The sequence below is a fragment of the Patiria miniata genome, unplaced genomic scaffold (assembly GCF_015706575.1).
Source record: "Patiria miniata isolate m_02_andy unplaced genomic scaffold, ASM1570657v1 HiC_scaffold_12, whole genome shotgun sequence".
Classification (NCBI taxonomy): Eukaryota; Metazoa; Echinodermata; class Asteroidea; order Valvatida; family Asterinidae; genus Patiria; species Patiria miniata.
This window is the reverse complement of record NW_024037050.1, coordinates 4,336,483-4,363,214: the sequence shown is the minus strand read 5'-3', so window position 1 is coordinate 4,363,214 and position 26,732 is coordinate 4,336,483. Positions and strand designations below refer to the sequence as shown.

Below are 26,732 nucleotides of genomic sequence, written 5' to 3'. Positions count from 1 at the left end.
TGGGCTACTGACGGCGCCCTTTCATACACATACATTGTTGTACTAACTTGAGCTTCATCATGGAAAGACACACCATGTTCAAAGAAGATTCTGCCGTGACCGAGACTCGTCGAAGAATGCCTTCGAATTCACCAGAAAACTCGGAAATGAACACTTCAGTTCCCAGCGAGTCGGTTCTAGACAAGGCCTTTGATACATTTTGCAAGGTTAACACCGTCAATCTTGTGCAGTTCCTCAGTTTTGCAGTGACCATCGGATCGCTCGTTTACGAATTTCGCCCTCCGCCACCAGCAGAGGGTGGTTCGTATTTCTCCGACAAGCGCAACTTCTTCAACCAGTATTTCGTCAAGCTGGCATGGGGCTGGACTATGGCCATCTACACACCATTCGTCGTGCTCAGCGGTCTTCAAAGTCCTGCAAAGATCGGCCAAATATTCAGGGGGTTGGTGCGAGTTCTAGCCGTTGGCACCGCCGCTTGGTACTGGTGGGTGGAGATCGTGTTTCACCGGGTTATGCAAGTGACGGGGGCGTGTGTTGGCAACGAGAGTTTGACCGCAGTGCGCGCCTGCATCAAGGCCGGACACTACTGGGACGGATACGACATCTCCGGACATTGCTTCCTGTTAATATACAGTGCACTGTTAATCCATGAGGAGCTGCGAATCGTTAGAAAAAGGGTCATAACAATGAACAAACGGGGTCGTATATCTAATGAGCTATTGCAAAACAATGCCACTATTCCCGCTGCTAATGTCACTGTCAGTTACGATTCGCTTGTGAGTTTTCTTCAGAAGCTGTTCACGGTTCTCCTGATTATGCTAGAGTTGTTATGGATACTGATGGTGATGATGACGTCCATTTACTTCCACGTTTGGAGTCATAAACTCCTCGGAACACTGATTGCAATTGTGTCCTGGCATTGCACCTACAACCTTTGGTATAAAGCAATGGTTTTCCCAGGTTAATGCTTGTAAGGACTCCCATTTTAAGTTACATGGAGATGTATCATTATATAATTTTATGTGATTCTTTATTTAAACTGATAATCACTGATTTTATGTGTAATCTCAGGCACCATTGAATAACTTTGGGGTGGATCCTATGTGCTTGTTGAAAAGTGCCAATAATATGTGGACATTGTAGTATTGAAGGGGTAAAGTCTACAAAGGTTTTTGGAAAGAATGTTGCATCCTGACACCACTTGTTTTCATCATATATTATCTTAATGAAGGTCAGTCATTGCAAAAATGTTGAAAATACAAGAATTCCAATTTTGTCAGGAAATACTTTTAACCCTAACGTCCTAAGGGCTGTTTGGGGGTCAAGGACCAAATACTACAGAATACTGCATGTGTTACACTCGACTCTCCATAGACTTAGTACACAGCATAAGAAGTGACGTCTAGATACTACATTCTTGATGGATTTTGTTTTCAAAATTCTCCCACAGGAAAAACCCTTCCCTTATGTTTAGTAGCCTAAACGTTAGCAATTACAGTATCAAAGTCTTACAGGTAATTTGTATTGGACTTGTCACATGAAATAAGGCAAACATGTTTGTATTATGCACAGACAAGTCAGAGTGAAGCATCTAGACTTCCAAATTGGACAGTGATGATTATTACCAATAGACCCCTCTCATAGACGGCCATCTTGGTGGGTAAATTACAACTGCATGGTCAACGCCACCAGGTACATGTATGGTTGTGCGCAGTATGCAAAATATTCTAAGCACACGTGCATGTTTCACCAAATTTCTTCAAAATATGGCACAGCCGATGCGAGTCATGAAAATTTGACTCCCAAAATGCTGATGCATGTGACAATCTGTAGGCAGTGACGTCATATGAGAAGGAAGGGTCTATACAAGGACACTCCCATGCCTACATATGATGCATAAGTAGTATACCACACAATCCATTCCCCTCACTTGTGCATCTAGAACTTCGCAAACAGTTTAAGATTAGCATTCAGATGATGAGCATTCAGCAACCAAAAATGTTAATGTGATGATGCACTTGGTCAGTCTTCTTTACCAGTCAACACTTGAACAAGACATAAAGCACATTCACCCAAAGTTGCACAATTAATGGGTACAAAGACACTGAAGAGTATTCAGTAAAAAGGAGCTGTTTATTAATAACTTCTAGGAGATTGACAATGACAATTGCTGTTTACAAAATAAACAGGCGTTTACAAACTATAAAACAGCAGGTACTAGGCACAGGAAACCAAGACTTGGCAGTAGATAGCTAAAGTAAAATACCTTTTTTATATAAATAAAATGCGACCTTTGGAAACCTGTACCAAAAAGTTTGTGTAAAATAACATTATTTTTCATTCCTGTAAACTACCTGACCCATGTAACATTATTGCAAGACGACAAAGATCTTGCTGGACACTCGCTCATTACAGTTGTGGCAAAGAAGTGACCTACCCTGCCCCTTTTGTGTTGGAAGTAGAAAACCCCTGTCATAAAACTCTTACAACTGATTGTACTTGTAATTCAAGAAAACGTATTTAATTACTTCTTTTGGGGGTCATATTTCATATTAACCATCCTAGTCTTCTGCACTTCACATCCCTTCAAGTTCTACAAAACCACTTTTTGCCCAGTGTTAGCACCCGCACTTACTGGAGTATGGATAGCACTTCAAGTTCAACACTTTAAGGCTTCATATATCCCTTCATCTGAATTATTTGAAAGGGTTTTACTTATTCCTCTGAATAGTAACTTCCTACTAGGACGGATAAAGTAGTACGTACATTTTTTGCGGGTTTACAAGATTTAGCAATTTGTTGGTTTATTAGTTTTTTTTCATGAGATAATGGAAACCATTTGCATGGTTAGATGATTCTTGTGTAAGTTGTAATTTTATTCTAAAAAAGTATGAAATTATGGTTGTGCAAATGTTAAAATACAGTTTTCAGTAGTTTTCTTTTTTGATAAAATACATATACATGTACAAAGATTCTAATAACAAACGTACATGTTCATGTATACATAATTTATTGCGTTCCTGAGTGATAATTGTAGCTCTAATATAGAGTACGTTAGGGTTTTTCGGACCAAGTTATTGTGAAAATAATGGAATTCTTGTCTTCATTTCGTGTACCTACATTATGAGCTCTGTGCACAAGTACCTTTCAAATGACCAGATAAGGAGAGTTGGGGTGACCTAGACTGGTTCTCAGTCCATTCACTGCATATTTCGAATGATCCAAAGTTATTGGGGGTGGGTCAGTGTTTCCCCTGGCTAATGAACTGAGCGAGGTGGTAACAATTCAAGTTGATGATTGAAATGAAATTTACGCAGTCTGCAAACTGAAAAGAATGCAGCGCTCCCAAAAATGCGCGATGATTCCAAAAACACATCAAAATTGTGAGTTCTTGATACATGGAGGTAAAGGAAAACGCTCATATATTGCACAAAATGAAAATTTTTCAATTGATATTTCCTTTTTTGCCAATCTTCACAGCGAGGTGGTGATATTGGCAAAAATTGAGCGAGGTGGTCACTGAAAGTAGCGAGGTGGGCCACCTCACATTTGAATGGGCAGGGGAAACACTGGGGTGGGTATTAGTCTGCGAGCCCATCGCCAGTTAAATTCCAACATATTCGCTCTACGACGACACCTGACGGTCACACTCGAAGACACTATGCCTCGCTTTTTGCACATTGAGGATAAAGAAATCGGGTGTATTCTTTGCGTGCGAACCAGTCCCGTATGCACACGCTGTGTCCCCACCGATCCCGTCCAAGGAGCTCTCAAAAGTGTTAAAAATTTGCCCTCTTTTGTTGGCGCACGGAGCCCATAGGAAAGAGATGCATGTATGTCCATATTACAGTTTTTGAATTCTGATTCCTGTTTGTGTTCCAGGGTCCATGGGATTAGTTTTCTTAGAAGGACATTTTGTGCAACTTTCTACTCCTCTTAAATATAGGAAAACCAGTTGTCATCTATTTTAAATTAGTTTTATTGAAATTATTATGTACTTCATCAAGCATTAAAATAACGTACCCGTGCTTTTCTGGACAAATGAGGTCACTGTTGCTGTGATGTCATTTCAGGAAGACACTGTTCAGTTTAGGGTTTTTCTGTTGAAATTGTGAACTCAAAAATGTGCTCATTGAAAAAAAAATGTGAGGAATGTTTGCTCATTTGCTGAATGCCATGTACTGACAACAACACCAAAGAAAAGAAAACTTAGGACAGCAAAATATCCCAAATTCTGGCAACTTCTGGTGATGAAATAGATTTAACAATGCGGTTTTTGCCTGAAATGACATCACACTTTTGCTCATGAGTATGGAAATTTGCATAAGCATAAAAACCAAAAAGGCACCAAAATACCCTTAGAAATGGAAAAACGAAAATTGAATATTAGGTTAAAAGGGACACAAAGGTCCATTTTGAAGAATTACATTCAACACATTACATTGCATGGGCTCTTTAAACAGCGCAGTTGGTCAGCTTCTCTGATCAATTTCAAACATTTAAATCAAAATCTTTCAAATAAATTAATCTTTGGAATCTTAAGAGCTTAATTTAAATCCTGTATAATATTTCTCATGCATTCATTGCTGGAAAAAGGAAAAAAATACAATCATGATACATGAAGATAAAATTAATTTGCAAGAAGGACGTGTAAGCTTTACCAATCATATACAAGAACATACGCAACCCTTTTCACATCAATAAGCCCCCAAAAGTCTTTGGTTCCTGGTATGGAGCTTGCCCCAAAATTGGTGCGGCAACGCGTTTTTTCCCCCCTATAGGTCTACTTTTGTTATCTTCAAATGTTGGCTTGAGGTGGATCTTGAGGTGACCTTAGTAAGGCCATTAGGCTTGAGAATTCTGCACCCACGTACGATCTCGACCGACACGAACGTTTTTTGGGCCATTTGGATAGCCAAGACAAATATGAGAAAACGGTAGTAACGTTAGACCATGCAGCGACATCCGCACCGTGCATGAGCTGCCGTGCTGGTCATTAGTCTGCTCCCTTACATATTACTGTAATTAAAAAGCGTTTACAGGTTCCAGATACACGACTGACGCTCCCTCAGTCTGGCTTCCAGACACAAAATTACAAAATTACAACACTGTCTGCAAATGGTGCCCGACTAAATTTAGTGCAAAATATATGGGAGCCCAGAGAGGCCACATAAAGCTTAAATCGCAACCCCATCTAAAAACATGTTAAAATTTTGCAGCAGCAGGTTTCTAGTCAAACCACAAACCAGTGAGTTTGGCGGTTTTGAGCCATCATCTCACATTGAAAAAAAAAACACGTTTTAATATTTCCAAAGCGCACGGCTACAGCAACACACACAGACCAGAAACCAGAGACTTTTATTTTGGCCCAACGGATTTTTTAACGTACCAGTAAATGCAGTACTAATCCTGCAGCTTTTCACGGCCTTTACTGTAAAGAGGAGGTGCATGCAGTGACAGGCGTGGGGTTGCAAAGGGCGATTTCTTAAGGTTACGTAACACTTTATTTTGAATGAAACTTGATGCACACAGACATGTTCACACAGGCAGGCGAAATCTCTGAAAATTGTTTCTTCCGTTTGGGAAACCCTCTTCCAACTTTCAAGGTTATTTCCCTAATTATTATGATCGAAGTATGTCCTAAAAATCGTTGTGATATGTTCATTTAATAATTTTCGTTGAAATAGGAAAAATAGGCCTGGGTATGTGCATTTTTAGGAGTTGTAACACTGGTGTTTGCAATATCTGTCAATCTTTTCAAACCTCATGAATATGTATAGGTTCCTTTCCATTATGGTGTTCAGTAAAATTTGCATAAAAGCCTCCTTCATGCGTTATTAATAATTGATAAATATCACCCTTTTTGCCGGCTTCCATTGGTCGATACCGAAACCCACACCAAGTCACGCCAATTGAGGCTAATAAATATGCAAATATGCGCTTCGTCATTGTGTTGCTGGGCCGAAATCGGTCATCTATAATGGAGTTTGGTCGGAAAAAATCCTCGAAATTTTCCTTGGAGATAGGTCAAGGTGTAACACTAGCGTTTGCAATAACAGATTAAGCTGAAATTTCAAATATACTTAGATGATATCTACGTACGTAATCAGATTAGCTTTGCTTGACAACCGGCAGGCTTTGGCGTTCGCAACCACAAGGCTGGTGAATGCCTCATTTTACATTATATTATATCTGACCATTTTATTGATAGCAGAAGTGAGTGACGCAGTGACAGTTTTTTGCATTGAGTAAAGCATCCTGTAAAAAGGTTTATAGAGATAGAAAATAGAAAATACCAGAAGGCAATATAAAGATTGCAATAAAAAGTTACTTTCCAATGAATCACTTTTTCCGTACAAACATGTAAACGCCAACACCCGCTGCCAAAACGGCTGAAACTCCGAGCACCCAAGGCGTGGCACGTCTGACCTTGTACCTTATGAGGGGTGCCAACATTCCCCAAAATAGACTGTTCGCGTGCAGGCAGGTCTTACGAAAGCTCTCTCGCTGCAAAACGCGTTGGTAGTACTTCTCTATGTAGGGCCGCTTGCCGTCTACCCAGAAATAGGAGTAGCCGATAAAGAACAGTCGGTGGAGAAGGGTCGCGAGGTAGATGTCGGCCACGGTGAAGTGTGGACCGCAGAGCCACGGCTGTTCATCTAACGGAACGTCTGTTCAAGAAAAATAGAAAAACAAAATGAGATAATCATGGGGTTTGCAGTTGCACCATGAATTCAAATCTCTTTCGTGACTGTGTGTGGTTCTGAATAGAAACAGTTTGGTAACTCAACGTTTCGAGGCAGTGGTGGGACTAAGAGATTTCAAAATCCGGTTATCCAATTGTTTTTTTAACCGAATGATTATCCAATGTCACCAAAAGCTCAGAACTGACGAGTGAGGCACCCTATGCAATGCACTCCACAATGACTGGGAATAGTTTGCGAGACTCAATGACACACTGGGCCTTTTGTAATGTTGCAGAAATTTCAAGTTAAACTCGCTCGATCCCCCCGGCACACTGGCAGTATTTATACAGTCAGTTGGTAAACACACTTTTCAGTTTACCTGAAATCAACAATGACCTCATTTGACCCCTAGATGACATTTGACCTCAAATGTCTCAAGTCATCTTAAGTCCCAACCTCGTCTCCAGGGTGTCGTGCAGTACGCGCCCATCACTACCCGCTCTCTCACCCTGGTATTGGATCATTTGCATGTGCAAGATTTTTGAACATGTATGCAAATGAGGAATAGTCTGGTGCGTGCATGTGTGTTACATAAACGTCTGTTTTTGTATGCGGCGTCTGGGGTAAAAACAGAATCAATTCGTCGCAGCACGAGCATGGCTTCAGTTAAACTGTTACAATCTTATCGAGACAACACGCAGTATCACATTTCACATTAGTATGAACAAATTGAACAGGAAATGAGTATTTTCGAGAAGGCGTGGACGTTATGATCGCAAAAACACGTACTGCACGTTGGAATAACAACACCAAGTGCACGATATAAATCCATTACTAGCCAATTGCGGTATCGAATCAGGATACAGGAAGAAAGTTTCCTATCCAGGGCTTACTATTGGAAACGAGGTTGGAAATAAAGTAAGCACTGGGGACGAGGTTGCTTAAGTCCCCCTACCCAAAGATTATTGTCACCAAGCTTGGTTGAGAATGAAGTCTGACTTGTTATATATATGACAGCACTTTTCAGTTTAACCTAACCAAAAACAACAATGACCTCATTTGACCCCTAGATGACCTTTGACCTCAAATGTCTCAAAGTCATCTGAAGTCCCCCTACCAAAAGATTATTGTCACCAAGTTTGGCTGAGATTGAAGTCTGACTTTTCATAGGACAGCACTAAACAGTTAACCTAACCAAAATGGAACACACGGACACACAGACACACAGAAGTAATACACTATCACACGCCCAGCTGTTTTCTTTGGTATAGGTTACAATAATAGAAAGCTTAATTTTTTATGGCTGGTTTCGAATATCCCCGTTTTCAAAATCCAAACCAAATACTGGAATTCAAACCGAATTTTAAAAATCTGGATTTAATCCCACCACCGGTTTAAACCTGACGATGAATAGTGCATATTGTTCAAAACATTGATGCATATCTGTAATGCAAGACACTGAACATGTATGCATGCCTCAGTTATCTTTTCAACTAGTGGACAACAATATACAAAAGATCCTATAAAATTCATCAGTTCATGTAGCATTGGTTATCTTTCATTAACTTAAGGTGAAGTGATTTTCATGAGAGGTTTTCCAAAGTTTTTTGTTCATGGGGTTGGGTGGGGGTTGAGTATCAAGGACAATGAACAACTGAACTTGTGTCTCATTTTCAAACAGAGTTATTGTTTAGCACACGCACACAAACTTTATCACATATGTACATGAATGAATACAAGTTTGATAGTGCCAAGGAGTTTTGCTTTGGGAATGCTTAGCAAATCTAATAATGGTTCAATATGAGGCTAATTAGGGACCGTGACCATTCAGCCCCGGTATGAAAAGGGCCCCCCGGTAAGCTCGTCCCCTCCCAAGAAGTCCTCTCGTACCATCCCAGCTACCGGCCCAAGAGCTGATCCGGTTGCTAATCAGGAACTCCTCTATCCTGGGGCCTATTGTTTGCAAGTATTGACACATGTAATATATTCCAGAAGAAACCTGCTTGTGGTTTTCATCTCTCAGCGCGAAACAATAGCACACTTTCGTCGGCACAGATCAAAACCCTGCCATGTGGTTTCGCGCACAATGGGACCGTAAATTAAAAAGGCGTTTGGAAGGATTTTATCTTTAATCCAGTAAATCTGCTATTGTTTTGCTCTGGATGTTCTCTGAAGGGCAATAAATTGATGCGCCTGACTGACTTCAAAACTTCTGGTCAGACAGGACCATGTACCGGACAAGACTGGGCTGAAGACCGGACTGGCTCTGGACCGGACGAGGTACCGGGGGGCCAATTTTCATACCAGGGCTGAATGGTCACGGTCCCTTACCTCGATGCTCGTTGCTGGCCTTGGCCAATTCAGCCTCCACCTCAGTGAGGGCGCTCTCCACCGCATCCAGGTGGTCCCTGAGCATCTGCTCATCCTTCAGCTGCTCAAGTCTTTGAGACAGCGCAGTGGCCTTGTTCAGGTACTCGTATCGTAAGTCCTTGTACTTCTCCGAGTACCGCCTTGCTTTGTTGATGATGGCAGTGAGAGCTTCTGTGGATGAAATATGTGAGACATTTTACAATTGTTGACTGTTGTAATGTAGGATGTGACATTTTTAACACTATGGCCTCGTGGCCTCGTGGTTAAGGGCACTGATTTATGGTCTGCGGGTAAAGCTGCAGGTTGTGGGTTCGAGTCCTGGCGGGGTCATGCTGCGTGTGCCCTTGGGCAAGGCACTTTGTCACTCATTGCTTCTCTTCACCCAGGAGTAAATGGGTACCTGTGAGGGCAGAGATGGTTATTGTGATTGAATTAGCTTCCTTGCGCCTAACAGGCTGCATCGAGCTGTATACTTCTCAGGGAGCTGAGATGGTATTTGGAATGTTTCATGTGCCCAATGAGCAGGGGTAATAATGATGTAGCGCCTTGAGCACCAGTCCTGGTGGATACGTGCGCTTTATAAATATCCACTATAACATCCACTATAACACCCAAAGCACCCCAGGCAAACTGAGGGTGCTATGTGCCCCGATGGGGTTAAAAACAATAAATGGTTGCAACTCAAAAAGATAAATGGTTGCAACTTATGAGAGAAACAAATAAACTCACTGCGATGTAACCTTTGATAACTGAAGGTTTTGTTGTCCTGCCGGACATGAGACTGAGCGTTTGACGTTGCAGTTCTCATTGCGCAAAGCTAGCCTGCCAGCAGGTTCCACACCAAACCGCAATGTGCGCGGTGTATGACATGCATTTTTTCAAACACGTTGCCGTCCTAGACCAATGAAATAATAGTATCCAAGCACACAATATATGAATACTACTAGTTATACCACGAGCGGGAGTGGACCACAGAATAATGTAAGTGTCAGCCAAGTGGCATATGGAACACACATGCACTACATTTTCTGTGCGCCACAAGTGCGAAATGGGATAACGAATTTATCCTCAAGCAGACTTGACACACAGTAAAAGATTGAACATGTACGCGGCTGTACACAAACTCTTTATCGGTTATCCTATTTTTCACGTACGTCCAGCAGGAATGGCGCGTGCATCTTAGAATAGCGCAATATTTGGGTGGCATGGGTGGCTTGTGCGTAAAGCGCTCGCCCCTCACCAAGGTGACCACGGTTCGAATCCTGGCCGCGGATCACACGTGAGTAGAGTTGTGCGTTGGTTCTCTCCTGTCCTCGGAGAGTTTTTCTCCGGGCCCTCCGGTTTTCCTCCCTCAGGAAAAATCAAACACTTCTGATCTCAGGCTGTGCTCCGTGGTCATATATGGGTCGATGTGGCCGGCAGCCATAGGCCCCTTTACGTGCCAGCGGCCCGACCACGTTGTAGCCGCGTCCTTCGCAATTTAGCATCCCAGCTGCGAGTAAGGATGATTAGCCTCCCAAATTATTATTATTATTACTACTATTATTATGATACGCAGAGTGGGATATGGACCGTGATACGTGGGATAATACCACACTGTGTTTCCATAGATCGACCAATCAAGATGGAGGATTCAAGTTTGCTTGGAGATAATACATGTAACATGTATCCGTCACAAAACATGGAAACCGTAAAATCCTAGCATATTTTGCGAGTAAGGATGTAAATTTCTAGCATATTTTTCCGGATATACATTTTTGTACAAAACGCTGTGAAGCATTCTTGCTAGTATGAAAGGGGTTTGTCCCGGGTCCAACAAAGGGATTTTGGGTTGTGTGAAAGGGCCTATTCCGGTTTTAACACAGTGAAAACCATTCGCTCGTACCCCCCGCCCTGCAAACAGGACGCTGGGATACTCTGATGAATTCACGCCCTGATTGGTTGGATTTCGCGTGACCAGTGACCTGCGCGTCATCAAGGTCATGACTCTACATGGTTTGAAATGGCCGTTAAGACTGATTCATTACTCTTTTATTCCAGTTTAGAGATGTTTTTTTTCTCGTTGAAAAAGCGTAATAACGTAGGAAATTCTGTAAACTTATCTGTGTTGTAAATTTACAGTTCCCGCTACTCGCTCGGGCTCCGTTTCGAATCACGAACAGTCGGATTGCATTATGCGACGCTCAAAATTTTGTCCACATGGTCCCCAATAAAACAGACATCACATCCGGTATGGAATGCGCGCAATTCTATGGAAAGTTTCAGATAGCATTTGAGCACATCGTCTGAATGCGGTCTTGAACAGCTGCAGCCAGATGCTTTATACATAGGTCATAGGCCATTTCCTTCACAAGTTTCTGTGAAGCTCATCAGAGTATCCCAGCGTCCTGTTTGCAGGGCGGGGGGTACGAGCGAATGAAAACCAAAGAATTGTTTCTTTAGTTGTTAAGTGTTGTCCATTTTCAATAAAATATTCACATGTGACAAATTTCTAAAATCGACGTACTTTCTAATTGGGCTGCACTTGCGAAGTTCTTGAATCCTTTGGTATACCGTGGGTTTGCAATGGTCCCCAGAGAAATCACCTCTATTTCAAATGTCTTGAAGAGCAGCAGAAACTGACTGCATTTCTGGCCTTCTGCTGACTTTTCATCGGGGAACAGCGGAGGAACTGCAAAGAAACCCCAAAAAACAGACGTCAAGGAAAAATAGGAGAATAGTTGCCCTTGGAAGACAACCAAATCCCAAAATACCAAAATACATTACTGCTTTTGTCTACCCTACACTTTGGAAGTATCGTAAAAAGAATTATATTCACAGAAAATTTTCAAGTTACCGGTAAATCATGTTCAGTATGTAAAAATCTCTCAGTCTTGAATCTATTGCAAAATAGATATCAGCAAATATAACATAGTTTGAGGGTGGACAGTCGATATTCACTTCCCAAGGTCTTGGAAGTTGACAAACTAATTCCCTCAACTTCCAAATTGACACAGCAACTTTTGATTTGAAATCAATATCCTAGAATCTGGTTTTCTCAGAAAATCCAGAATTCACTGAGCTAAACCTTCATCAGGTTAGTTGTTAGGCACCCTTCTTTTAGATTTTCAGCACTTTTGAACGGACATAATGCACAAATTACATATGATGGACTATATCTTTCACAAAAGGACATTCATGTGCTTCTCGCTACCTTCAAATTTACATCACTTTGTTTTATTTTCTGTATAAAAAATAATTCAAGAACACTTTGTTTGAAAAGATCCAATACGACATGAAACTTGGCTGACGAAAAACTCATCAAAAATTTGGGCCGGCATTTGTTTTGCATGTTTATATGCAAATTCAACTCACGATCGGGAGTGATCTTGTCGACAAACCCAATGATGGCTTCGGAATCGATGAATTTGGTTCCTCCCTCGACTGCCAGGCCTGGCACCGTCATGAGGGGATGGATGCGCACGTACCAGGGCTCCAATTGTTCCTCCGCATGGATCTCCACCTCCACACTCTTATACTTGACATTCTTCTCCGCAAATGCCAATCTCGCCTGCAGTGTCATTAAAGGGATGATACATCATAAAATTGCTTTTGGTTTAATTTTCAGAAATGGATGGAATCGGGGGGTTGGAAATATATAGCAAATATAGTTACACTGACTTTTTTGAGGTTTTGGGTTCGAAAATGCTATAAAAACCAAGAAAAACAATCGTTTTCCTGTAGTCTGGTTCCCAGACTCCATATATGAAGAAACAGAGCAATTTACATACATTGGGGAATTGTAAGGTCAGGGAACCAGTCTAGCTGGCTTGTACTCGTTCCTAGGTGTGTAATCGATTGCAAACAAGTGCGATGGTCTATTGGGGCCAGTATTTAAAGAAAAGCCAGTTTTTTCCAACGCTGGTCGGCCGACCAGCGTTGGAAATTGATACAAAAATACCACTTTTCTTGAAAATGACAGTATACCAGGTGCCATGATTTTACAGGATGCTTTACACTGTCATTCACTACCAGTCCAGCAAGGTATTGCAAAATGATTTGGTAGTTTTATTTTTTGATGTTTGCAAATGTTGTATTTTCCCTTTAAGAAGGTTAAAAAAATACACCATGAAACCATTGCCATCAATATGAACACACTACTATTACACATATTCAGCTAACAGCCTAAGAAGCTGGTTTGTACCACACGGATACTATGCAATTGCAGAGCAATTGGGGGGGGGGGGGGTGTTCAACAGCTCTCCAGAGGTGTTGGTATATGAATTCTATCAAAACACGTGATTCTTTTAAAACTAGTTAATGCAGAATTATCGTTTCCCTGTATACTTTACCCTTTGTGAAAAGAAGGACATTTGAGCATGATACAGGGTTAGGGCCATCGCCAATCTGACTGATTCTTGTTCGCCCTTTCAGAATTATATGACAACTTTACTGGAACACTAATTTCTGAAGTCCTCGGTGTGCCTAAGGTGAAAAGAAAATGAGGATACAAGTTTATTGTCTTGTGGTTTAAGTATTCCAAGATATGTGTACTTCAACTGAGCATACACAAATGACTACATGTACATGTATAGCCAAGTGTTGATGTTTTATATGCCCTAGTCTCATAAATGTGGCCAATTTACTGGACTACCTCCGCAAATATAGGCCACACTTGGAACATGCACCTGAAAATATAGAACAAAGTTCCGAAAGATTTCCATATACGAAGTTCACTCAACACTCTGTGTACAAACCCTTTGAGAGTGGACTGAAAACTTGTAAGTGTTTTCTAAGAAAATGCTTGTATTTTCTCACTGCTCAAATTGACTTTGATGACATGAAATTGCTTTCTGGGGGCTTTTTAGTCAATACAGAGGAAAATTAGTGAACTTCGCATATGGTAATCTTGCCCAAAGTTCTACATGTACATTTTCGGGCCGGGTAGGCCTTTATGTTCCAAGTGTGGCCTTTGAATAAGGGAATAAATGTGTGCTCCGGAGGTTTTTATCACTCTGTTTAAGACCACTTAGAGTCTGGGTGCTGATAATTACCCAGGCCGGAGGCGAGGGTAATTATCAGCACCCAGACTATAAGTGGTCTTAAATAGAGTGATAAATACCGACGGAGCACATATTTATTCCCATTCAAAAATACCTTTTCGGTAAAAAAAATATCATATAATTCGTTCAAAATATCCCGATTTTGTTCAACAAATTCACTTTATGCTTTTTGAAACATCCCTCTTGCAAAATAATGGAGTGTTCAGCTGGCAAGTAAGATGTAAACAACCCTTTTATGGAGATTGATGCGCGCGTATCATGTTCTGCGCGATATTGCGCAGAATGCACCTGGCGCGTTGCGTTTTGAATTTAGAACTATAAAATTCTGACTCCCTGGTAGTGTTGCGCATGCCTACGTGAGGATTGTGAACGTTCAACCAATGAAACGATAAGAGGCACTGGATTTTTAGGAGTCCACATTTTATTGTGACACTGGAAAAGTGTTTAAAACCAGCTAGCCATGTCTTTATCATCCGTTTAAGACCGGCCACGTGACGGGCTCTCGACCAATAGGAATGCGTAAACTGTGTAAGTATTTATGAATTACATTTATTTACAAATGTACATGTGCGACTAGAGCCCCATACATGTAGTTCTAGGGGTAGGGTAGACCCACTACAATGTAACTGGGGTGCTACGTGCGGCAGCGCCGTACGTACATGTCCGTACATGTACATTTATACTTGTAGACAACAGCCCAGTACGTGCATGCACACGTACGTCCGCGCGGCGGTGTGCAAGCACGTACTGGGCTGTTGTCCAAAAACACGAGGTCATACGTCACAGACTATTTATGCATATTCATGAGTTACAGCACGGCCGCCATTTTGAAATCGCATGGGGGAGCATTTTCGGGACGATATTTGTGGAAGATGATGACTGAAAGTCGTCTTTTGGCCAGATGGATGAAAATATTGAGACCAAAGAACGTTTTTTTGAAAAGGTATGAGTTGCTCTACGACTAAGAACCTTAACTGTGGAAATTTTTGTCCTGGATGAAAAAATAATCTCGATCAAAAGATGTAGCAAAATCGCTACATCAGCGGCCAAAAAAATTCAGTCTTTTTGGAAGCATTCAGCGTCTTGCCGTACTACAGAGCTTGCGATAGTACTGTATGGCCAGACGCAGTCGGGCTAGGGGCTAGCCTATTCTATATGTTCCTACTAGTACTAGTGTGGCTTTTATGTACGACTAGGGGTAGTGGTACACCCACTAACTGGGGCGCTACACCAAATCCCAAATGTCAGACAACATGGAAAAGGAGTTTTACTAGCGCCCCACTTGGTGGGTCTAGCAGGTACGTAGGCGTAGCACGATAAGCATTAAAACACAACACTCCCGGCTCCCAACTTGCTGCCCAAGCAAAACAGTGACAACCTGAAAGAAACAGACAATTAAATTCCGCAAAGAATATTCAACCTAGCTTGGGTAACTCCAGCTGACATGTTCCATGATATTCATTCACATGTAACATGTGAATGAATATGGAAGTTGGAACATCTCACTGCAGCTGGAGTTACTCAAGCTAATTCAACCACAGTTCAGAGAAAAAAACTTGATATGACCACTGCACTGTGACCGTCGAACAGTAAGGACTAAGATGTAAAACTAAAGAGCAAGAGTTCCACATGTACAACTTGTACAGTGCTCACCGGAGTTGGGCACAATCTTTGGACTTCTCAGATTATAAGCTGAGTGATAGTGATATGATAAACAAGAAAACTAGGCCGGCGCGCGCTGGGGTTGTATTGTACAACTTACAGCTGTTGCGTCGAGTCGTACGATGTCACATGAAGGGAACCTTGGAAATATCTAATAAATTATTCGGCTACATTATTGATTTTTTTATTTTTGAAAGGATATATTGACGAATAAAGAATTATAACGAAATCATAGTGTATGTTTTTTTTTCTTAAATGCTGTTCAAAATTAATATCCCATATTTCATTCTGAGACAGTGTTACCCTTTCAACCAAATGGTTTTGCCGAGCCGCTTGAGGTCAACAAACTTTTCTGAACACTCCACGTGCATCCGAGGTTGTGTTACAAAATGGCGTCCCCAGTAAAGCAGCCAGCAGTGCTGGACGCACGTTTCTCAGTCCTCCCTGATGCCGAGCTCATCAAGCAGGGCGCCGAAGCCAAAGTGTATCGTGGGAAATTCTTAGGGAGATCCTGCGTGGTGAAACAGCGCTTCAAGAAAAAATATCGCCACCCAGTATTGGATGAGAAACTGACACAAAGGCGAACAGCACAGGAAGTGCGCTCGCTTGTTCGGTGCAGGAAAGCTGGTCAGTATTTACGCACAGGGTGACCGTATTAATAATTAAAGGTCATTGCCAAGTTCTGCCGAAGGCACTTCAAAATATCTGTCAGATTTATCAAAAATCTGCCAAATTCCCCAGAATTACTAAAAAAAAAAGAAACAATTCCATACTAGTACTAGGCCACCACTCATATTCCATTCCAAAGAGTGCAAAATTTCTTATTAATGGCATGCTGTCACTTTTTCTGTCATGGCCAATAGACTTCGTGCAGGAGGTCTGAGTGGTAGTCCAGTATGGAATTTTTCGTTGCAGTATTGCCACAATTATTAAAGGTTCAAACTACATTGTAAACAGTCTATAGCCATGATAGCCAGATAAAGATGTTGTGAAATTTTGTAAATTTCAGGCAAAACGAGCTAGTTGCGCGAAGTAGCCCGGTTTCCAGTGAACCTCAGCATTTATAGACCATCCAGCCTGACCCTTTATATGCAAGGAAAGATTGAAGCTTTTTTAAACAAATGTACAATTTTTCTTCCAATTTGCTGTTTTTCTGTCAGTTCCTTTTTTGCAGAATTCTGCCACAAATCTGCCAAAAAAATTGATTCTGTCAATGTGTGTCATAAAAAATTATTTTCTGTCAAACTCGTTTTTTAACAAAAAATCTTTCAAAGTTTATAGCAAAAAATCGGCTAAAACGGTCACCATGATTTACTTGTCTGTGAAGGGCAAAATGCATTATTATGAGCAAATACAGGTCTAATTTCCTCTTCTTGTAGTTGTACCGGTTACAAATTTTGAATTGGAAATCTAAACATTGAAGGAAATTACACCTGAAAACGTTATTTGATTCTTTCCGGGTACTGTTGCAAAAATACCATGATTATGATCTTCAACTACACGTACATGTATTATTAAAGTTCTGCCTTCAGTCCTTTGCTAACTCTATTATGTTTCAATCATTTTGTTTTCATGGAAAGGAATTTCAACGCCAACTGTCTACTTTGTCAACTATGTTGAATTCTGTATCTACATGGAGGACATAGTCAACTCAGTCACTGTGAGAGAGCACATAGAAAACATCCAGCACACAACAGGCTCGCTTGAAGAACTTTTCCAGCTTGCTGAGACAATCGGCCAAATACTGGCCACGATGCACAGGAATGATGTCATCCATGGTGATCTGACAACATCCAATATGTTACTACAGCAACCGCCTCCGCCATCAGAGTCAAACGTCCATCCCTCCTCCGTCGTTATGATTGACTTTGGGCTGAGCCAGGTATCAGGGTTGGCAGAGGATAAGGGGGTTGACTTGTACGTCTTAGAGAGGGCCTTCTTGAGCACACATCCAAACACTGAGGAAGTCTTCGATCGGGTGCTTAGGGCGTACAGGGAATCCTATAAAAAGTCTGAAGAAGTGCTGAAGAAACTAGACGAGATCAGACAACGAGGTAGAAAGAGAGTCATGGTGGGCTGATGCTCTGTGGGAGTTACAACCCATCTGATCAGTTGATGGTCATTGGCCACATACTTTACATACATGAAGCTGCCTCATCTATGATCCTGTACCCTTCCATAATGTATGGTCTTGTAAAAACCAGTTCCTATTTGTACTTTACATGGAAGTGAAAGCTACGGAAATTTCATAACACATTATTGTAGTTTACTGGGGGATGGAGTCGAGTCCATCACAAGTCCCTGCAAGTCCATCACAATTCCTGCAGTCCCAATTCAAATCACAAGCTATTCAAATGAGCTTTGGCAACAACATTTGCTTGTTATTGTTCATCCATTGTTTCTTGTGACTGCCTGACTGGACTTGTGCATGGACCCGTGAACTACTTGTGACTGGATTTGTGACTGACTTGTGGGTAGACTCGACTACAACCCTGGTTACATTGTGATTTTCACTGTTAATACCCTAACCAATTCATTTTGACTTAAATTTTGTGTGAAAATATCTTATGAGCTGAAGATGACTCGGTTGGATTTTAGTACATAAATATTAAGTATTATATACAACACCTTAATAAAATCCCTTCATCTGATTGGTGGGTCATTGATCACATGCACATGCAATTGAATTATTTGTATCAACGCACAGCGCAGCCGCACAGCAAAAAGAACAAAAGTTCCATTCAACGGTAAATATGACATTTGATTGCATAGTCACTTTCAACCTCTGACCAATCAAATGTGATGAGGATTCATTCACGTGTTGAATGTTATGATGAATGTTTCACATTTTTTGCCAGGGAAAGATTATTTGCCATCGTTGACAGATGGAATGTTCAATTCCACTCTGCTTCACCTCATGGAATGGAACATTCCATCTTTCACATCATGGAATTATTCTTACTATTGCACTCACAAACATTGATTGTTAGTATACCATGATTATTGGACAGTTTATCATTCATGATGTTGGTAAGATATGGAAAAACTGTGGATACACAATGCCGAGCTCTTCAACTTAGATACACCATGTTCTTCCACTTACATGTAATTGGGGAAAAAAGGATTACTGAAATTGATCGATGCTATCAGAAGTTATGCATGATATATTAAAAAAAAACATTATTTCAGTTGAACATGAAATGCTTAATGCTTTGAAGCTATTCAGCCGAGTGAGAACCAGAGATTACACACAGGGGTCGTTTTAGAAAATAAAAGTAACATGCACATCTAAGATTTTTCCTTGAAAATGGGCTGAAAAACAGAAAACTTTGCATGCACCGTACCCGTAGGCAAAATTTTACATGCACAGAGCCAAAGTCACATGCAGTCATGCATCTGTGCATTATACTGCACAGTCATTCAAATACAAATTAGATTTTAAAAAATTGAGTCAAGACTGAAACATTTATAAGTTTTACTTACAGATTTTGTTGTTGTCTATACATGTATAAGGAAAAAAAATAAGTCTTTTTCTGAAATGGTGATAGTGTTTAGGTCTGTTTTCTTTTGACAAATTTTGTTCATTCATGGAGGTAGGAAAAACTCCATTGTTCATTCTATTTAAAAGATAATCTTTTTTGCATATAAGTAAAATGATCAGTGGTGGAAAGAGTAGGCCTATGCAAATTACGTGACATTCTCACAGTTACGTTCAATAACATGCACTTGATTCCTATATTATTGTATTGAATGGAGCGAGCCCCTTTTAATTCTAACTTGGTAACTTTCTTTTTGACACACCCTGTAGTTGGAAAGATAGGCAAAAGTAAGATATGAGCGTTCACACAACTACATGTTGAAAACTTGCAATTTTGTGGAATTGTCATGCAAATAAATTTCAGGGTGAATAACATTGGTTCCCCCCCCCCCCCCATCAAAAATGAAGAATAGTTGTTGGAGCGCTACAATGTAGTTGTCACCTCAGTTATTCGTGTATTTTTAAATACATGCAGTTGCTTCACACGCATGTGTTTTTAAGTCTGAAACTATAGCGTGGGACCTTATACATGTGGGGCCGTATCATAAGTCCGACGCCTCATAGGTCCGACGCCTCCTAAGTCCGAAATTTCGGACTTATGAGGCGTCGGACTTGTGAGGGATAACATTTATTTATTCCGCCTCATAGGTCCGACGCCTCATAGGTCCGACGCCTCAAGAGTCAGACAACGGAAAAACGAGGCATTTAATTTGTCGGACTTACGAGGCGTCGGAGCTATGAGGCGTCGGAGCTATGAGGCGTCGGACTTATGAGGCGTCGGACCTATGAGGCGTCGGACTTATGGGCCTTTATTTGGTTAGGGGATGCGATTTTGTCGGCCCCATACATGTATTACCCAACGAAATGTCACTAATGTGATATTCGTTTTGATGGCTTTGTTCACCGCTGCAAATATAGGCAAGGCAGACAATCGCTGCGCGTCCAATGTGAACAAATGGGTTGCCAACATTTCCCCGTAAATAAAAGACATGGATTTATTTGATCCATCATCAAGCCTTTGAAATACCGCCATGGCAGTAAACAATACGAAACACCAGATTTGGGCTTTTTCCAAACGAAAGTATTCATTAAATTTGAAGTATAACAATTTGAGTAATACATCTTTTCATTTCTTGATATAGGTTGGTGGGTTTAAAGCATAAGCCTATTAATGCGTGGGTAGCTTTGGCAACTTTATGGGCAAATCGACGGATTTGACTACATGTACAATGTACTTTCGTTCCTGAGCGTCTTCAGTATTTGACTACATGTACCGAAGATATTTCCTAGAATATGGCTACCAAGAGGCCCAAAAGCAACATTTAGCAGCTTAGGGTGCCCCTCCACAGGCAGAGACAGAAATTGGCAATTCAGAGAGCTCGGAGGTTCTAACTTCTGCATGGGTTAGACCCCCAAGAAAAGCGAGCAAGCAGGAATTAGGGTCACCATGATCTGTCCCTTACTCTTTGGCAACGGAGCCGGTATCGCCAGCTTCTCCACATCGGCAGTCTATGACTACCGATACGCGTGCCTCCAGTTATGTCACGCATGTCCACATCATTATGTCTTGATGGTGCAAAAGAAGATGCAAAAGAAGAATTGCAACCCTACCTTGTGCCCACCCCATGTAACATCCGCCTTTAAAGACATTTTGTTCGTCGCTGGCGTCCATGATCGACTTCGGGAATCTCACGATCATGTACATTTGTACTACGCTCGTCGATACTTCTTGTACAGCTGTTCAACGCTTTTATTGACCCGTCTGCACCTGATGAGGAGATACACAAGTCTTTGGTCTTGGATCATGTTTCATCCGCACTCGTCCTCCTTGGCTCAGCAAGTGAAGTTGTAGAGTTAAACCGCCAACGAGCGTTTGGTGAAATGCTAGACAAACAATCTGACTCCATCAAGAAGAACGCCTCATCGTCTGATTTCTTGTTTGATGGATCCATCCTTAAAGATATCGAGGATGTCAAAAAGCTAGTAAACTCTCCTCCAAGGTGACAATCATTCGCCTGTAGGGGTAACTACTGGTCCCCCTATGTTGCAGCCATGTCTCGCAGAGGCTAAAGTCAACGGTCTTTCCGGAAGCTTCCATGAAGCAAGCGACAAACCAGCAAAAGATACTCCAAAAAAGAAGATTAGATCAGATGCTTGCATCAACAGGACATCTCACGTTTTTACGTCCCCGCTGAATAAAATTAACAAAAGACAGTGGGATCTACAAGAAGTAGAAGGTAACCGTTTTTGTTTTGTTTTGTTTTGTTTTGTTTTTTTAAATACCTGTTCAGTTTCATGTTCCGGTAACATTGTGTACATACACTCACCCAGGATGCCATCATTTCACAACAGGTAAAAAAATATGATTTCCGAAGGTGCAATTCGCGTAGTTCAACCAAAGTAAGGCCAGTTAATTTCAAGGTTATTTCAAGCTCTGAAGAAAACAGGCGATCGTCGCCCAATTATAAACATGAAGCAACGTGAAGTACGTGGCTTACGAACACTTTCTAGATGAAAGTGATAGAATCCAATTCAAACTGGCGATTATCTGTGCTCCATCGACTTGAAGGATGCATACTTCACGATTCCCATACACAACGAACATCACAACATCACAAATACCTGAGCGTTCAATGGCAGGACCAACTTTACCAGTTTGTGTACCTACCCTTCGGTCTTTTAAGTGCTCCCGAACATTAACCAAGGTTCTAAAGCATGGCTACTCATTTACAATAAGGTATTCGATGTCAGTTCTACTTCGACGACATTCTCAATTCTCATCATGGGAGGGTCGTCAGAGGAATGCCAGGAGCATGTCAACAAGTCGTTTAAAACTTGAAGATTTGGGTTTCTTCATAAATTAGGAAAGTGGAATCTCATTCCATCTTGCAGTATTGTAAACGTGTAAGTTTCAAAAGAGGTGACAAAATAACGCACCCATGTCTCTCCAAACTACAAGAGTCATCAGTAACAGTATGGGCCATATGGCCAGTTTAATCGGCAAGACGTCAGTCACCATGAACTGTCCTTCCAACTCCTTTATTTTACCGCCAAGTACAGGACAAGATCGCAGCCCTGCAGTAAGAGAACTCTTACGAGACAAGACTCCCTTGTACAGAGATGGGTGGCACGCGTAGAACAGTAATACACTGGGATGGAGGGGGGGGGGTGGACTCGGGAAGAATCAACACATAACATCAACTAACTTACAGCTCCTAGCAGCCCAATTCGGTCTTCAGTCTCTTTCAGAAGATAGAAGTCCACGTCCGGCTTCAGATGGCCAGCTCGATGGCCCTAGCGTATCTACAACAAATAAATACAAATAAATGAATGAAATTTGCTGTAACTGGTAAGTTGACGTTACATTCCCTGCCCCAAATGAAATAGCTCATTCGATTTCCATTTTTGTTTTTTATATGTAACGCCCCATCAAAGTCAAATAACGACTTAGATCTTGGCACTCTCCACGAGACACAGCTTGGTGATTAGACCCGGTCTTGACCTCCACCTGTTGGACGTTACCCTCATGGTCTGGGTAGCTTTGGCAGACTCTCCCAAAGGCCAATGACCGCGAGACACCTAGTCATCCGCCACCAGGACCAGATCACCAACTTGAAGATTCTGTACCCGCTGCATCCACTTCTGACGAAGTTGCAATAGGGGCAGCTACTCTCGCAGCCAGCGCTTCCGAAATTGGTCTGCAAGGTACTGGGCGTTGCGCCAGCGCCGACGGCTGTATGCATCTACCTTCTGAAACAGATCTGGAGCAAGCTGGGATTAGCCCTCAACAGCAACAAATGGTTTGGTGTTAGAGGCTCGTCGTCACCTGGATCAAAACTCAGTGGGGTCAGTGGTCTGGCATTAGGAACTGCTTCAACCTCTGCCATCAAGGTAAGCACAATTTCATCAGACATCACCTGCTCCTTCAATAAACACCTCAAGATCTTGCTCACAGACCGTATCATTCTCTCTCGCTGATTTTCTACGTACAGCTGCAGTAGAAAATCGCTAACCCTCAACTGATTCAGGTTGTCTAGACTTTCCCGCAGCTCAAGCTCTCCCAAGACGAAATTTGTGCCATTATCACTCACGATTATCTGTGGCGTGCCCCTTCTTGCGATAAATCGTCGAAGCTCGTTAATTGATGAAAGCATCGGTATCTAGAGAGTGAGTTACTTCAAGGTGGACTGCCCGCATCGATACACATGTAATAAGATGCATCCATTCCATTTAAAGTGACTCCGGCCTTGCTGCACATAGATGGGACCGAAGTAGTCAACACCGACCAATGTGAACTCTAGCCGCAGGTAGGTCAGCCATGAACTGTTGTCTCAATGGAGCACTCCTCTTCTTGCACTCGAAGCAGTTGCTAATGAAACGTCTAACAGCTGCGCCACCTTTGACGACCTAGAACGTCTCCCTCAGCGACAACCAATTCATTCCACCACCTGAGTGCCCAACTAGCAAGGGATGGTGAACGATAATGAGCACTGTACTGTCACCTTTTGGTTGCTGGGAAGAATAATCGGGTGTTTCATCTCCTGATCAATTGGTGCATTTCTAGGGCGACCGCCTAATCGCAAGGTACCGGCCCTCCATCAAGATAGGATTCAGTTTTTGAAGAGTGAACTGTTGCCCCTGGACTCCTTTCCGCAGGTGGCAGGTTCCTGCTTAGGTGAGCGAAGTGTATCTACATGTATCTCCTTGGGAAATGTTTGACGCTGCACGTACCTGATTATTCCACTTTCTGAACTCCGGCAAGAGCTAAGCAACCCTTCTCTTCAGTCGGTTCCATGACGAGTACTCAAGGGCGGATCCAGAACACAATTTTTTGGGGGCCAAAAATGTTTTTGGTCCCCCAAAAAGTGGGTCAAAAAAATTACGGCGTGGGGTTCGGGGCCCGCTTAAGGGCCCCGAAATTTTTTTGGATTCTAGATGCTCTGTGGTGCGATCTGAGGCAATTTCTGATCACTTTAACCAATGTTTTTTGAGGAAAAGATGGTGGTGTACTCATTGTCTGCCTTTATTGCGATGTCACATAAAAAAAAAAAAATTGGTTTCGTTTTGGGGGGGGGGGCCATGGCCCCCTTTGGCCCCCCCTGGATCCGCCCTTGCGAGTACTTGGTCAGGAATTCATCAATCTTTGGCTTCTCCCGCACTTAGGCTGTCTGCGTCACTACTCTCTTGATGTCAGGATCCCTGTTAAGAGCATCACTGATCGGCAAGATGTCAGTGTTCGGTACAGTACTCTGCAGGACAACTGGAGGTATTGGCCAATGATACTCGTTCATCATCAGGAACTGCGGCCCCTTTAACCAGCGGCCATCTTTGATCATCCTTCCGAACTGAGCCCCTGGACCCTCTATCTGCCGGGTTGGATTTAGAGTTAACATATCGCCACTGTGAATCACCATTGGCATCTTGGATCCTTGCGACCCGATTTGCTACGAAGGTGCGGGAGCGCCTACTCTCATTTCGTATATGTATTGCAGAACCTAAGTTGAATCAGTCCAGAACACGATGTCGGCGATGGGCAGTCTCAGCTGTTCTTGAACCATTTTGCTGAGCTGAACTGATTGGACTAGCTGCTGTAAGCTCCAACCTCGGTATGGATATGGACTTTTTAGTACACAGCCTTGTCTTTTCAATGATGAAGGAACAGTCAATCCTCCCTGATCCATCCGCTGTCCGTAGGTAAGCCACACAGCTGCGTATCCACGCTTGGAGGCGTTTTAAAAGAAATGCAGCCGACTGACTGCCGTATTGTCTACCTTCTTTGGCCTCATACACCTTGCGATAGTGAGAGCCTCCAATCTTGGCAAGTCATCCAACCAGTGCTAGTAAACAATTTTCGCTCCTCAATCTTCTCGTCCAAACCTAGACCCTTGCTGCCGACATCCTGAAGTAATATCTAGGCTGGAAGGATGAATGGTGCTAGGAATCCCAGTGTGTCACATGACGAGCTGACAGCTGACAGGATGCCTATCCGGGTGGCAGGCCTTTCCGTCAGTCTTGAACCCAAAGGTGTCAGACTCTGCATTCCAATGTATTACCAAGTGTACGCTCGAGCGGCAAGTCCTCCAAATCCAATACAGATGTTGCTCTCTCGCTTGCCGGAATAGCTGACAGAACCTCCCGGTTATTGCTGATCCATTTCCTCAGTCTAAATCCACCCTTGCCTAGCAGATCGATAAGCTGTCTACCAAGGTTGATGCCGGCTTCCGCACAACTCACTTATACCAGAAGGTCATCAACGTAAAAATTGTCACATACTGCTGTGAAAGCGGACTCCCTAAATTCAGCGCCATTGTCATCTGTCGTTTTGTTCAGAGCGAATCCTGCACAGCTGGGTGAGGATGTTGCCCTAAACAAATGAACCAGCATCTGTGTGAGCTTTCAAACGAATTCGGCCGGATTCCTGGTAGCCTATCAGGCGCTGACCCGGGGGGGGACCCCCCAGCTCTGTCAAAAAAAAAAATTCCCATGCAAATTCCAAAAAAATAAGTCGGAACCCCCCCCCCCCCCCCCCCCCCGCTGTGACACCCAACAAAAGTTATATTGGCATAATGATTGCCTGTTCAAAATACGGTACACCATTCTGTAATCTAGTGTTAATAATCATCGAATTTGAACAGCGCCCCCTATTGAAATATTTTCAAATAATGTTACTGGGCACAATTAATTTTGGTATGGGCTTCAGCCGAACACTAAATAGTGCCTAATTAGCCCGTTAAAGGCACCCAATTTTTCACTGCACTATTGTAACCCAATTAGAGGCAGTGATATACGTAGCAGAAATGAACACATTACTACAATAGTACAGTGAACATGGTCACTTTAATGGGCTAATTAGGCACTAATTATTGTTGTGCTGAAGCCTATACCAAAGTTAAGTGAGCCCAGCAACATAATCTCGTAGATTATGAAATAAAATTGAGGGTTTTTGGCAACATGTGCGGCACACTTTGTTTTAAATAGGCAGTGATATGCACAGTTAAAAAGAATGCATTTTAATAGTGAAGTAAAAATAGGGTCACTTTAACGGGCTAATCAGGTACTAATTGGTATTCGTGTTCCATAATGTGCCATCGGCGTTTCATTGTTCAGCTCTGAAAGGAATCATTTTGGTCGATTACATGTAAGACTTGCGCAATTGCGTGCAAGACTTCTTGCAACACGGCCAGAGCTGATTGTGCACTCGCACTTGTTTTCACATCTGATCATTATTTTCAAGGTCTGAAGACCAATGACATACTGAGACTTGGGTCATGGAAGAGTGGTGTTTTCAAGAACAATTTTTATAAATGGAGTATGTAATGGTCAATTACCTCTCAAACGTCACCAGAGGTCAAATATGAAATGCCTCCAGATCTGAAAATGTTCTTCATGGCACGAAGAATCAACATTCGAAGGTCACGGCTTTAGTCGCGAAGT

General features: G+C 42.2%; 3 protein-coding genes across 5 annotated transcripts; 2 read left to right on the top strand and 1 right to left on the bottom strand.

Moving 5' to 3' along the window:
• The first annotated feature begins 46 nt into the window (after positions 1-46).
• LOC119745880 (fat storage-inducing transmembrane protein 2-like) lies at positions 47-1,249 on the top strand. Its single transcript, XM_038222538.1, has one exon. It carries the CDS (start codon positions 60-62, stop codon positions 963-965), a length of 906 nt encoding a protein of 301 aa, XP_038078466.1. The 5' UTR covers positions 47-59; the 3' UTR covers positions 966-1,249.
• A 4,049-nt stretch (positions 1,250-5,298) lies between these two features.
• On the bottom strand, positions 5,299-16,151 carry LOC119745858 (ganglioside-induced differentiation-associated protein 1-like). Of its 3 annotated transcripts, none has more exons than XM_038222515.1 (6): positions 16,064-16,151; positions 13,388-13,520; positions 12,411-12,606; positions 11,563-11,727; positions 9,018-9,227; positions 5,299-6,671 (listed from the first exon to the last, which is right to left on the bottom strand). In XM_038222515.1, exons 2-6 carry the CDS (start codon positions 13,433-13,435, stop codon positions 6,343-6,345), a joined length of 948 nt encoding a protein of 315 aa, XP_038078443.1. In that variant the 5' UTR covers positions 13,436-13,520; positions 16,064-16,151; the 3' UTR covers positions 5,299-6,342. The 3 variants fall into 3 exon arrangements, with proteins under 3 accessions (XP_038078443.1, XP_038078423.1, XP_038078433.1); XM_038222495.1 differs by lacking the exon at positions 16,064-16,151 and adding an exon at positions 15,752-15,867; XM_038222505.1 differs by lacking the exon at positions 16,064-16,151 and adding an exon at positions 15,665-15,750.
• Positions 16,126-19,673, top strand: LOC119745873 (EKC/KEOPS complex subunit TP53RK-like). The gene is made up of 2 exons (XM_038222525.1): positions 16,126-16,387; positions 17,341-19,673. Exons 1-2 carry the CDS (start codon positions 16,150-16,152, stop codon positions 17,838-17,840), a joined length of 738 nt encoding a protein of 245 aa, XP_038078453.1. The 5' UTR covers positions 16,126-16,149; the 3' UTR covers positions 17,841-19,673.
• Positions 19,674-26,732: the final 7,059 nt, after the last annotated feature.

What these genes read in the sequence shown, in the direction of transcription:
- LOC119745873 (XM_038222525.1), top strand. Translation starts at nt 16,150, where the DNA reads ATGGCGTCCCCAGTAAAGCAGCCAGCAGTGCTGGACGCACGTTTCTCA. An exon ending in TGTTCGGTGCAGGAAAGCTG is followed by an intron (nt 16,388 to 17,340) that starts GTCAGTATTTAC and finishes TTTCATGGAAAG; the next exon opens with GAATTTCAACGCCAACTGTC.
- LOC119745858 (XM_038222515.1), bottom strand. Translation starts at nt 13,435, where the DNA reads ATGGCCCTAACCCTGTATCATGCTCAAATGTCCTTCTTTTCACAAAGG. An exon ending in TGTCCTTCTTTTCACAAAGG is followed by an intron (nt 12,607 to 13,387) that starts GTAAAGTATACA and finishes ATGACACTGCAG; the next exon opens with GCGAGATTGGCATTTGCGGA. An exon ending in AAGTGCAGCCCAATTAGAAA is followed by an intron (nt 9,228 to 11,562) that starts GTACGTCGATTT and finishes TTTCATCCACAG; the next exon opens with AAGCTCTCACTGCCATCATC.
- LOC119745880 (XM_038222538.1), top strand. Translation starts at nt 60, where the DNA reads ATGGAAAGACACACCATGTTCAAAGAAGATTCTGCCGTGACCGAGACT.